The sequence below is a fragment of the Curcuma longa genome, chromosome 7, assembly GCF_044706935.1.
Source record: "Curcuma longa cultivar G26 ecotype Majalengka, Jawa Barat chromosome 7, ITB_CL_G26_1.1, whole genome shotgun sequence".
NCBI lineage: Eukaryota > Viridiplantae > Streptophyta > Magnoliopsida > Zingiberales > Zingiberaceae > Curcuma > Curcuma longa.
The window spans coordinates 8,823,749-8,837,449 of record NC_133867.1 but is presented as its reverse complement, the minus strand read 5'-3'; the positions used below and the strand labels follow the sequence as shown (position 1 = coordinate 8,837,449).

Genomic DNA, 13,701 nt, shown 5'->3' with positions numbered 1-13,701 from the left:
ATAACATATCTTTTTCACTCACATTTTTTGTAACATTAACATTCATTATTTATGAATTCCACCATCCATTCATCTTAAAATTATATCATATTAAATAAATATATTTTAAAAATATTTTAAACTATTAAAATTATTATTATTTTTAATAATAATTTTACTTTTAAAATAATAATTTTATTATTTTTAATAATAATCTTATTTTTAAAATAATACACTTGGGGTGGATCAACTTCTCTAGCTAGCTCACTCCACTTTTAATTAAATGCGTTTAACTGACACCCATCTACAATGGTGTTTAAGACGCAGGAGGTGTATTGCCTGACTTTGCCAGGATTCGAACCTTTGTCCTCTTCTCTTAAATCTACTACTATGATATGCACATTATTTGAGTACTTTTGATTATTATCTAAGAGGTCCAATATTTTATGTTAAATAGACAATAATAATAAAATTGTAAATGAATTAAATATTTATGAATAAATTTAATATTTGAATAATAAAAATTTATTTATATTTGTTTAACATACATGTTCTTAAATAAATAAATATTAAACTTAATGAATAAAATTGAATACAAATATCACAGACGAAATTCAAAGTTTATCAACAAGTCTTGAAAACAAATAAATAAATAAATTTACAGTTAATCAATTAAAGAAATCTTAAAATATAAAAATTTTAAATAAATAAATAAATTCAAATAATTTAAAAAAGGGTCAAACTGCTTCGATAACGGAAGAAAAATTCCTTTTGATTTCAACGTGGGACAAGCGACTTGACTATTATCACTCTCTGCAGTACCACACTTTTGGTTGGGGTGAAATGGTAAACTTGTAGTGGGTCCTGCATGTTTTTAACTGAAGCTGTTAGAAGGTAGAAGTTCAGGTAAGTCTTGTAGTTCCCTAATTGGTTTAGTCGTTCATTGCAGACAAAAAGAAAGCAAATGAGGGAAGGCCTTCTCTTTCCCTCTCTCCTTTCTCCGCGTTTCCCTTCTTCCTTCGCTTTCCTCGCCTCCTTTGGTCGCACCGCTAGTGCCGCCGCCGCCGCCGCCGCGGCATCCTTCACTCTTCCATCTTCCCGTTCACCGGAGAGTACATCATCGCAATGGATGAAGCTTCAGCCGAGGCGTCCTCGCCCGCCGCTTCTTCTCCGCTCGTCTCCGACGGCGACGGCCGCGTATACCTCGTCCCGTACAGGTAACTGTTACTCCCCGATCTGGGACTGTTTTTTCTTCTGGAATCTTGATCTCTCCGCTCTTTTGGATCCCCCTGGTGTTTGTTGTCTTGGGATTGATTTCGTGAGTGGCCGCCGGCCAGGTGGTGGAAGGAGGCGCAGGACCACCAGCAGCCTGGGAGTGGACCAAGGGGGGTGCCCTATGCCGCTTGTCAGACATCAACTTCGTGCAGCATGAAGTTCATTAGCAACTTCTTTGGCTCGGATCTGGTGTTCAATCTACGGCGAGATGGGGATTTGGGAGAGGATGAAGACGACGGAAGTAGGGGCCGGTGCTATGCCTTGATTGGCTTGGATTTGTGGTCGCAGTCGCTCAATAGGTAATGTAAAGGCATCGCGAGCTCTGCTTGAACCATTTGTTTCCTATTAGATTGGTCTACCATATGATCGCCTTATTTTGGTTTTCGCAGTGTGTAGTTATTATTCATCATTTTAAGCGCACTTCTTTCTAATCGGTGTAGTACTTTGCTTGGGTTACGGTTAGGCTTACATTGCCTAAAGTGCAAAGTGAAGATACTAGAGAGCTCACAAAGTCTTCTTGTTAGCCTAGGTTTTAGCTTTTCCACTGTTACATACTGAAACCTGCAAGTGCAGTTTCTATGTTCCATATGTAATTAACCATTGGTCAGATACAACAAGAATTATATAGTGGTCTCAAGACCACTAGAGAATGTTACTTGTCATGAAATAATATGGCGGGAAAGGTTTGGCATTTGCCTTGCTGGTTTGCTGGGTGTAAAAATGTTTCCTTTGAGCGATTGTATTCTGCTATCTCTGTCTATGTACTTGAAAATGGAGTCTGTACTTCTTATTTGTTAGACTATACTGGATCACACTAGAGTAAAGTGTAAATATTCATTGAATGAGCAACTGAGAAGACAAAAGGGTAAAAGAAGATAAAATCAAGACATTGGAAGGGTTTCAACATAAATGGCTGGCTTGATGGCATGCGAGACACTTTACTAGAGTGAGATTGTCGTAGTACGTGGATAGGCTGGGTCTGTGGCATTGGGATGATTAACAAAGGGTTGAAAAAGGATGAAGATCTGACTGATTTTAGGTGGATTTCAATAGTCTAGTGCGTCTACTGGATATTTTACAAATTGATCCAATCTATAAGTTGTACCTTAGTCATATCGCTTAAAATTATGTTCCTTTGCCAATGAAATTAAGCAAACAGTTGTAATTAATTACTTCTCTCATGGTTTATTCATGAGAAAAAGCTGAGTTTTCGAAATTTCTCTTTCTAACAGTCTTGTTCAAATCCCATCTGTACCTGCTGTCAGATTTTATTTAACCAACGTTTATGTTTCAAAGGAATACATTAGATGTCTGTGCTTTGTGCATGAAACAAATTATTTTTCCTGTCCTTCAAGAATCTTGTTCCCATTTATTTTGTGTTTGTTGTCTAATAAAGAGCATTCTCCAGCTTCTGTAGTCCCACTTCTTACATGAGGCCTCCAAGGACTGGGGGTGCTTCCCTCCTAGATGGATTCTTAATCTGGGAGGTGTCTTAGACTATTCTTCTCCTTGAAACAGTATTTGAGACAAATGTGTATACATTTTGTGACTAGGGGAGTGTCGTAGAGATGGAGCCTACTGCTCCCACACGGGCACATCAGAACATCCTGGCCACATGTTTAAGAGAGTAGAGAATTTCCTTTTAAATTAGTACTTATTTATGGAGTGGGTTTAGCTCCTATTGTATCTTCACATTGTTAAGTTTGAATTAATCAGATGACAAGTTTAACTTATATTAAGTTCAATCCTTATATGACCATTATTCTTGTTGACTCCCCCCCTAATATAGGTTTTACTGCAGATGTTTGGACAGTGATTTGACTGTGAAGAAAAATGGAAGCACTCTATTTACTGAAGATAGCACAAGTGATGTTTATCCTTTAATGCTAAGGATCTCAGTTATCAGGGAAACAAATGTACTGATAGTGAAGATTAGCAAAAAGGTGCCTGCCAATTCTTTGATGTCATTATCAGTTTGAACATTCTGGTCCTATTCTTATTCTTGTTCCACTTGCATACTAAGATTGTGAATCGTATAAATAAATTCATGCTAAAAGAACCAGTAGAATTCCCCATTCTTTTGACTCTCATATGAGACTGAGTTTGGAGTTGAGTATCAACACATTCCTATGTTTGAAAATAAATCTCTGATAAATTATCTGAAATATTATTAAGAAGGTGCTCCCATACTTGATAATTCACAATAATTCCTTGGGTCTAATTGTTAAGTATGAACAAGTGCTTTGAGCCTCTTCAGTGTGGGTTTTTCATTGCTTTGACATTTCAAAAATGCATTAATTGCATTACTGAAAAGACAGTGATTATCTTGCTTTGCAAAGTATTTTTTACCAACTCATGTTTGTTAAATGTGCACTTACAAAGCATTTATATGAAGAGGATGATAAAGAAAATAAAGCATATACTATATTATTGTTGTCCCAAGCATATGTTTCATCAAAATTAAATTATAAAAATATATATTGGCATCTTCAATTGTTTTCAGTATGAACACACTGTTTAATTTCTTAATATATTGTTTTAATTAACTTTCTAGTTATAGATCCGATAATTTTATGTTGAAATATTATTTATATAAATATAAGATTGTGCACATTACTTAAATTAGTCTTAAAATTTATGAAAAATACTTGAATCATAAAATATCATTTGAAAATGTTTTTATGTTCTTTCTATAAAATATTTTGTAAAATATCATTCTAGTTTAATAGTATCATTACTAAAAATTATAATTTTCCAAAATCTAATAACATTTTTATATATGTATGTGCATATATTATAAAACTATAGTATTCTCTTATAATTGAACTATGATTTTATCTTGTAATAAATTATTTAAAAGATATTAAACTATTGATCATTTGATAACATATTATACAAATTTTAAATACTACAACAATGATAAAAATAAAATTTAAATACTTTAAGATAATAAAATATTTAAAAATAATACACTATGAACCATTTAAAAAACTATGTCAAATATTAAATACTATAATATTGATAAAAATAAAAATTAAATGCTTTCTTTTTTTACATAAGCATTATTATATTGTATATCTTTCTCTGCTTCTATTATTGAATATTTTATTTATTTTAAATTATTATATTATTTATATATTTTTTGTAATTTAATATTAGTATTCCATTTTGGCATTTTATACTCATTTTCATTGTATATTAGATGTTGCTTTGTGAAAGTAGTTTCTCTAGTATACCTGGTCACCTGCATTAAAAAATTTCTTTGGAAAAGTTGTGTGCTCCTAACCTTCATTGAGAAATTAGCATGGAAAAATCCCAAAATGGTGCATTAGGAAGATGCACTTTGGACATGTATTTACCAAACACCTCATTCACATCACTAAGTGCGTTCAAACCAAAAGACAATGTGGTAATAATGTACACCCGAAACGACCTCAGTCTCATGGGATTCCCTTTTTTCAATTTCAATTGACTGTTTTGGAATTAGAAACCTGTTATATCTACTACATATATGGCTACTATAGTAACTTATCATGTCTTGCACTAACGGACGGTCACTTCAGGATTGCACACTATTATGCTCATTTTGTGTACCTAATAGAACCTATCGATCATCTAATTTGAATATTGAAAAGGTTACTGTAAGAAGCAAAATCAAAGAGCATTCAGTAGAAAATCTTTGTTCCCAAGTGATTTGTTCTTTCAGTAAGATATACTTTTGGCTCTCTGACCAGACAAATATGTTTGTCATGTAGGATAATGCTGTTGAAAATTACAAAAGGGCAAGCAAGATTTTTGGCATTGACTCAGAACCTGTATGTTGTATACATTAGAAAGATTTGCTCATTTTTGTCCTTGATGTAAAATATAACATATCTGTGTTTTTTTACTTTCTTTGACTGGTGTAGGTTCGCATATGGGATTTCTCTGGACGAACAAATTTGATATTAATGGAAGAATGGAACAGGGCTCCTCAAGATTTTATTCAGAAGACAGATCAAGAGGTAACTTCTTTTTTACTGCTTGATTGTGCTCTGCTTGAAGTTTACCTTTATCGATTGAGATCTCAAATGTTCAGTGGTTGTGTTGTATCATCTTTCTTATAACTTGTTGCTGTAATATTGAAGATGGTGATGATTACCTGGTTATGCAGTGTTGGATATCAATTTGACAAGTTGCAGATTACCTGAAAATATAGACTGTAGTGGTTTAGCTTAAGCTATCATGATTATGTAGTTATGGTTGCTTTTACAGTTGAATTTTAGTTTTGATGCATGAGTTCTGTCATGGGAACATTCGGATTGGTCAAAGCAATTTATTTCATGTGTTTTGGATAAACATGAAACTTCTACATTTAACGCTTGACAAACCTGCAGCTATTTACTTTGGTGAGAGAAAGGATCCATAATTTTATAGTTCCAACTACTGACGTAAATATTTGAGGCTATAAACTATTCCATCAGCCAACAATGTGCCATAGGCGTCTAAACTGGGTTGTAGCAATTTCAGAGTAAGATGGAATGTACAGACTCCTGATAGTCCTATATTGTCAAGTTTGTTTGTGGTCATAAAATTTCATTGTTCCTATACTTGCTGGTGGGTTTGCATTTTTCCTGGTGATATTTCTAATAATTTCGATTACAATTTTAAGCATCAAAATGCTAATAGGAATGAGATGATAGAGGTATTTATTTTTTATTTAGGTTTTGAGGATGTGGCCTTGGTTAATGCCTTTCTCTGCAGGAAGTTTTATATAAGGAAGTTACTTTTTTTCAATCACTTTGTTAGGTTCAAGATCTGGTTCAATATTGAATTGAATGCAGTGCCTGACTGCCCAATACACTGCCTCTGTTCTTTCCCTACTTATACCTAATCCTCCATCTTCCTTTTTTGTATCTCTTCCTACTTCCCCTTCAAGCGTAGACCCACACCCCTTTGCTGTGAGCCATGAGAAGAAAAAAAGAAGATCTATGTTGTGGTGTACCACCACCACTCTCCCATTCAGACCTGTTGTCTTCACTTTTTGAATTTAATGCCACAAAAATTGTCTGCTTTGGAAAGTGCCCAAATGGGACTCTAATGCCTGAGATTATCATCTTCCCCTATGGACTGTGTCCAACATCGACAATCCAAGTAAACATTCTTGACTCCTATCAATCATGTGTAATGTCTTTTAGAATTATTGTGCCACACACTTCGAACCACACCCGGCTCATACATGTATCTGAACAACATAGGTCTGGTCACATCCAAATGTCATGTTGGATATCATATCAACGAGGGTTTGGACTAGAACAACCCACCCATATTGGGTGGCTCGAACTAGGACAATATACCATGGTTGCATGTTCAAAGGAGTATTATAGAAACTTGTCAGATGAGCTAATTAAGACTTCTGGTGCATAAAAACAAGAGAGTTTATGATTGACTTCCTTTAATAACTAGGGATGAAAGAAGGACCTTATCTAATCTCAAATAGTCAGGATATTATTCTTATGTAGTTAGTTCTTTGTTCTTCTTGTTACTATTACAGTTAACAGTAATTTCTTTGTTTTGTGTTTTATTTAATAAATAAACTAAAAAACAAGTTAGTTGCTTTGTTTTGATCTCTTTTTAAGCGAATATTTACCAGCCTTGAAGAGGTTGTGCTTTTGTGACATTTTCCTTCTGTTATTCTGTACAGGTTCTTCTGGAAGTACAAATCTCTGCACTACTAGAAAACATCATTTGTAAAAGTGAAGTTAAGGACAACCTACAACTAGATCAGTCCAAATTGACTGGTTCCACTTATGGCGACCCCCTTGTGTGCAATGGCAGTGTAGGAAATTCAGACTTAAATTTGCAGAATGGGAACCTGAAAGGTGGTCTGTTTGGAACGAGAGGATTAGACAATCTTGGAAATACATGCTTCATGAACAGTGCTCTGCAATGTTTGGTGCACACACCAGAGCTCGTTGAATACTTCCATGGAAATTATCGTAATGAAATCAATGCTCAAAATCCTTTAGGCATGAAAGTACGCCATTGTTTGATGGATTCATGCTCATTTGAATACAGTACTATTTCCAATAAAATATTTGTCTTTTCTCTTGTAGCAACATTTATGGTTTTGAATATGTGAAAATTTTGCATAATCAAGTTTCTTCTTTATTATATTTTCCCACTAAATTTGTACTTCTAAACAGGGAGAGCTTGCTATGGCATTTGGAGATCTCTTAAGGAATTTATGCACGGTAGATAGATTGCCTGTTGTTCCGCATGTTTTTAAAGGAAAGCTTGCGCGATTTGCTCCACAATTTAGTGGCTGTAACCAACATGATTCACAGGTATTCAATTGAGTCCACTGGAAATTTGATTCAGATTCTCCAGAATTATAGCTTAAAAATTGGAAATTGTTAGATGAGAGACACTTATTTTGACATTCATGCTTGGTTTCATAGGAGCTTCTTGCTTTTCTGTTAGATGGACTTCATGAGGATCTGAATCGTGTCAAACACAAGCCATATATTGAAGCTAAAGATGCATCTGGTCGTCCTGATGAAGAAGTTGCTGATGAATACTGGGGAAATCATTTAGCTCGAAATGATTCTATCATAGTTGATATTTGTCAAGTGAGTTCTACAGTTGCACTAAATGTTTATCATAACGAATACACCATTAGAATTCTGATCTTGAAATATTTTCTAGGATGGATAGAAACCAGAGTGCTATAGCAGTTGCTTTGGTTCTGTTATATTTAAAAATTACTAATTCCACTTCTCATGTTCTTGTAAAATTTGACTGAAAGTTTTATTATTCTTTATGAAAATAGTCTATGCTTTTCACGGTTAAAGTACTTCTACTGATCATTCAAATCTTTCTATATCTGATCTCTAGTAATTGGAGTTTCTTGTTCTTGCTTAACATTACAGGGGCAATATAAGTCGACTTTAATTTGTCCTGTTTGCCGCACAGTGTCCATAACATTTGACCCCTTCATGTACTTGTCTCTGCCACTGCCATCGGCGACAACCAGGGAAATGACTGTTACTGTTTTCAGTACCGATGGTAGTACTGAGCCATCGGCTTACACAATAAATGTGCCCAAATCTGGGAAACTGAAGGACCTTATTCAGGTTCTAGGTGCTGCTTGTTCATTGAGAGACGATGAGAGTCTATTGATTGTTGAGGTATGTTCTTCTGAAACAAAAAAAAAAAGTTATATTCAATCAATGAACTTTTGCTTTAGTATTGAATTAACCAATATACACACATCCACAGGTTTATGCTAATTGCATTATCCGTTTTCTGGATGAGCCATCAGATTCAATATCCCTGATTAGAGATGAAGATCGCTTAGCAGCATACCGGCTACCAAAAGATGCTGAAAAATCTCCATTTGTGATTTTTGCACACCAAAGATTGGAAGAGTGAGCTTTATAATCTCTATTTGTTTTTGCTCCACTTGTGTTTTTGAAGTCATTGTTTTCCTATCAAAATCAAATTTCATGTTTGGAAATTCTTTCAAGATATTAAGTTTGCAATAATGCATACAAGACTTTACTTAAGCTACTTTATTGAGGAGAGTAGCTCCACATTGTTTCTATTATTGCATTATTACTCTAACTGATGATGAGTGATGGTAGCTTACCATTAATTTTGCTTATTTCCCTGGCCTTACAAACATCAAGTTTTATCAATATTTGCTTATTTGGCTATACTAGACTGACATAGTAAGTTTGATAAGTGGAAGGGATTTCCCTTTCTTCCTCAGTGGTTTCACAGATATTCTTGGAGGCATTTGTGTTCAACTCCAGTTGATGTTGAGTAATTTATTGTTATGTACAATTAAGTCAATATAGCCCATTCATTGCATCCCACTTATATAAAACAATCTACAAGATTGGAGTTTCTTTGCACAGTGTTAGCAGTGATGATCTTTTCTGCTTGTAAGAATTCCCAGACAAATCCAATAAAATCATGTATTCTTTTCAAACTCCATTTCTTTGAGAAACACAACACAATTGAGTATTGCTACTCGCACAAAAATTCAGCCCTTTTTCCTTTTGTTTTGAGATTCAGAGCTGTTTTGTCTCCTGAATCATTATAAAACATGGCTCAAATTGCTAGTTTGCTACGCATCTTTATAAGTTCATGCTCTTGGTTGCCAAAGTAATGGAAAATCCTTTTTTTTATGAACTAACTGTTGAAATTACTGCATGTTTTTTTCATATATACATGTTATCTTTCTGATCAAACACTTGAATTCAGGCATTATATTCTTAGCAGAAGGACAAATTGGAAAGGCTTTGGAGTTCCTCTTGTGACAACACTACCAGATGTTGTTAATGGATCTACTATTTACAAGCTGTTTCTGAAGCTTCTGAGTCCATTTAGAAAAAGCAAGGATGCCGTGTTAGGTGATGAGGAAGATAAATGCACTAGCGGCACCATTGAGACAAATCTCAATATGGAAGTTGACAGTGAATGCATGTCTCAAGCAGCGGAAGGTGTCTCTGATAATGGGGATGAATTTCAATTTCATTTAACAGACGAAAAGAGTAAAATCATGCAATCCAAAGTTGAAATAAACGAATCCATGTCTTTGACTGCAACTTCGAAGCATTTATTTATTCTAGTCTGTTGGCAGAGTAAAGCATTGGAACAGTATGACACTGATCTTCTGAACTTGTTACCTGAGATCTACAAGTTTCGACTTTTTCCAAAAAGATCCCAAGATTCTTGTACATTGTATGCATGCCTTGAAGCCTTCCTCAAGGAGGAACCACTGGGCCCTGAAGATATGTGGTTAGTATGTTTTTTTCCAGACAGTTGATGTCAGGGCAAAAGACCTGTTTATACTTGTGGTTAGCATCATGGCAGGCTTCATGTTTCCATGTCAGCTTTGCATGATTTTTTTTCTTTAAATAAAAGAATTGTTTAGTCTGGTCTTTGCCTTAGTCTTACAAAATCATAAGCATCAGCGAGGTTTAAATTTTTTATATGCATTTGTAAATATTTTTGGAGGCATTTAGTTTGCAAACATCTAATCCATCCAATTAAATACTATTACTAGCAACAATACTAGAATGTAGATCATCATGAGAAAATAAGATCAGAATTAATAAAGATCTGGCCTACACGTCTAATCTTGGCCTCAGATATTTGGACTCTTAACCTTGCTCTGTACCCAAGTTGGACACTGCGATGTTGAGACTTCGAGTCAACATCTGATATTTCTATTGATCATGTGTAAAAAAGCATTTAGAAACTACCTTGTTGGAGACTTAGATATTGGGTGTTAATACTTCACCAACATCTAGAATGTGATTTCTTTAGTTGAGATGCATATTTGTGAATAGATCTTGATGCTACTTTGTCCGTATATATTTGTTTGACTTTTGCTCAATACTTTCTTGAGTTTTTTGTTGTACCTCTATATTTGGACTTGCTCGGAAGAATTAACTCTCTTATAACAGGTATTGTCCGAGTTGTAAGAAGCATCAACAAGCTACCAAAAAGTTAGATCTCTGGAGGTTGCCTCAAGTTCTTGTCATTCATTTAAAAAGGTTCTCATATACCAGATATACAAAAAACAAGCTCGAGACATTGGTAGAATTCCCTATCCGAGATCTGGATTTGACAAACTATATTGCTGGAATACCAAAGCAAATATCGAATAACTACCAACTGTATGCCATGAGCAATCACTACGGAAATATGGGAGGTGGTCACTATACTGCTTATGTCTATGTAAGTTCATGTTCAATGATCTCATCTCAAGCTTCTTTATCTCGTGCAACAATCAACAAAAATATACTTCCTCTTACAATGTGGATCATCAATAGCACGAATGAATATTCAAACTTTGCTAACTTTAGTTTCATCAACTTTGATGTCTTCAAAGAATGTAGAGACTGTGAAGCTGATCCCAAATAGTTGGAACAAAGTGATTATAAGTGCAAGGCCTATGTCCATTAGCATTCATACTAGCTAGTTCCTTTGGTTTCCCTTTGACTATTGATTTCGCTTCTCCAAGTTGATATTTAAAGTCTTGACATTATTCTTATTTTTTGCAGCATGAAGGCGAAAACCGTTGGTATGATTTTGATGACCGCAGTGTCATCCCCATCACGGAGGATAGCCTAAAAACCTCAGCGGCTTATGTTCTGTTTTACAAGAGGACTTAATGCAAACTATTTCACATATCACTCTGAGCAATTGCACATTGTTCAGACCAAGTCGTCGTGCCTTTTGCGAGCTGCAAACGTTTATTCGCCTTGCCGTCCATCGGCGGCACGGCTCATCATTCTGAGTGAAAGAGTCCACATGGAACAGAACAGACCATTGTGTGAACCAAATGGCTGATCGAATCAGATTGACCATGATGGGGATGGGAAGGTAAGCTCTTCTCCTAATCCCCAACTTCAACTTCTACTAATCAAAATGTGCAGAGCATCTAGCAAATGATCTTTTGATTCCTTTTCTCACTCATATGATTTCTTTTTTACCTCCGAGGGGGAGATTTATGGTTACCATACCATGTATTTTTGTTGTGTAGTATTAATTCTCCTTGAGTTTTGTTATTGATTCAGTTGTCTTCGGATTGCTATTCACGGTTGAAGAGGCAATAAAAGCATAAATAAAGAATTCAAGTAAATAGTAGTAAGAATTGGCATGTGGTGCTTCGATCTTCTCCAACTTAATAGTCTCATAAGATTAAGCAATCGACTTAGAATTCAAGTAAATCATCAAAAAGAAAATATAATTGGATCGATTTCTCTTTGTATTCTGATTTCTTAAGCGATAGTTTCAAATCCATGTCATTCTTCATCTTCTTCTCTAAGTTGAAGAAGGTTACAACCGGAAAATGTATCATCGGCGGCCGGCGAGCGAGCGGGAGCATGTCGTCGTCGTCGTCGCCGACCTCAGGATGCTTTAACAAATCCAGTGCTGTACCGCCACTCCTCCGGCCTTGCGTTGTCGATTACGTACCATACCTTGAACTGCGCCGGTCGCGCCGGCTCGCTGATCCCCGTTCCACCGGCAACCATCGCCGACCGCCGCGAAAACCTCTTGTTGCTTCCGTCTATCAGGAAGTTAATTAAGGGATGTGGCCGGAGCTAGCTCCTGTGACATGAGCTCAGCTCGCTGTTAGGGAATTTAGGGTGCTAGCTCTCTCTTGAAGTAGACCTTGACGAGTAGCTCGAAGTGGCGAGGTGAGAGAGGTCGGACGTACGCGCCGTGGACGGAGGCGTCTGAGACGTAGCCAGAGGGGATGAGGTCGCTCGCCGATACGGCAGATGTCGAGGAGCTAGCGCTTTGAGATGGTCGGAGTGGATGGCATCGATCGAACTCCTCGGTGCAGTTGGCGCCGACGTTGATAAGGATGCTGTCGCCGCCACCGCGAGAAGGTTCAGGGCACGCTCGTCTCCCAAGAAGTCCATCTACCGTCGGCTGATTCATTGCTGGGCCTTCCCTTCGACAAGCACATCTTCCTCTGCGCCGCCATTGACGTCAAGCAGATCTGCATGCGCGCCTACACACCGACGAGTCCAGTGGACGTCGTCGGCAACTTCGAGCTACTCGTCACGGTCTACTTCAAGGGCGAGCACCCTAAATTCCCTTTCAGCGAGCTGAGCTCATGTCACAGGAGCTATCTCCGGCCACATCCCTTATACCGACTGCGGTAACTTCCTGATAGACGGAAGCAGCAAGAGGTTTTCGCGGCGGTCGGCGATGGTTGCCGGTGGAACGGGGATCACGCCGATGTACCAAGTGACCCAGGCAGTTCTGCAGGGCCTGGCGGACCTGACGGAGATGCACCTGGTGTACGCAAGTCGGTCGGAGGACGACATATTGCTGCAGGAGGAGCTGGACGGGTGGGCGCGCCGGCGACCGGAGCAGTTCAAGGTGTGGTACGTAATCTACAAGGCAAGGCGGGAGAAGTGGCGGTACAACACTGGATTTTTTGTTATTAAGCATCCTGAGGGCGGCGATGACGACGACTTGCCCCGGCTCGCTGGCCGGCCGCCGCCGATGATCCAATTTCCGGTTGTACCGTTATGGGAATGGCCAATTGCTACTATTTTGATTAATGAAGCGCCCCTTCAACCTGTTTTATAGGGTTCTGAAATTCTTTATATATATATATATTATTTGACACACGAAATATGAAATCGGACCGGTACATATAAGAATTAATTAGTTAGCTCGTCCAGATAATTTATAAATAAATATATAAAAATATATTCTTTAAAAAAATCAAAAGAGGAATAAGTTCAATTATATTCTTTATCTTCTAAAACTATCAACTTGAAGAAGATGAAGTATGATACGATTAATTCGGTACTATTTTTTTTATTAATAAAATGCGGTGTCAACGATTATAAAAATTAATAATAACAATAAAATGCTGTGTCGACTTGAAGAATTAAGATGAAGTATGATACGATTAATTGGGTACTA

General features: G+C 36.7%; 1 protein-coding gene and 1 pseudogene across 1 annotated transcript; both read left to right on the top strand.

Moving 5' to 3' along the window:
* Nucleotides 1-994: 994 nt before the first annotated feature.
* Nucleotides 995-11,810, top strand: LOC141831651 (ubiquitin carboxyl-terminal hydrolase 8-like). Its single transcript, XM_074719060.1, has 13 exons — nucleotides 995-1,196; nucleotides 1,317-1,553; nucleotides 3,056-3,197; nucleotides 5,010-5,069; nucleotides 5,163-5,258; nucleotides 6,938-7,270; nucleotides 7,440-7,580; nucleotides 7,695-7,865; nucleotides 8,166-8,423; nucleotides 8,515-8,663; nucleotides 9,505-10,041; nucleotides 10,713-10,986; nucleotides 11,313-11,810. The coding sequence occupies exons 1-13, from the start codon at nucleotides 1,105-1,107 to the stop codon at nucleotides 11,421-11,423; spliced, it is 2,601 nt and encodes an 866-aa protein (XP_074575161.1). The 5' UTR covers nucleotides 995-1,104; the 3' UTR covers nucleotides 11,424-11,810.
* Nucleotides 11,811-12,137: 327 nt separating this feature from the next.
* LOC141832592 (nitrate reductase [NADH] 1-like) lies at nucleotides 12,138-13,632 on the top strand (annotated as a pseudogene).
* The last annotated feature ends 69 nt before the right edge of the window (nucleotides 13,633-13,701 follow it).

What these genes read in the sequence shown, in the direction of transcription:
- LOC141831651 (XM_074719060.1), top strand. Translation starts at nt 1,105, where the DNA reads ATGGATGAAGCTTCAGCCGAGGCGTCCTCGCCCGCCGCTTCTTCTCCG. An exon ending in AAAATCCTTTAGGCATGAAA is followed by an intron (nt 7,271 to 7,439) that starts GTACGCCATTGT and finishes ACTTCTAAACAG; the next exon opens with GGAGAGCTTGCTATGGCATT. An exon ending in ACTATACTGCTTATGTCTAT is followed by an intron (nt 10,987 to 11,312) that starts GTAAGTTCATGT and finishes TATTTTTTGCAG; the next exon opens with CATGAAGGCGAAAACCGTTG.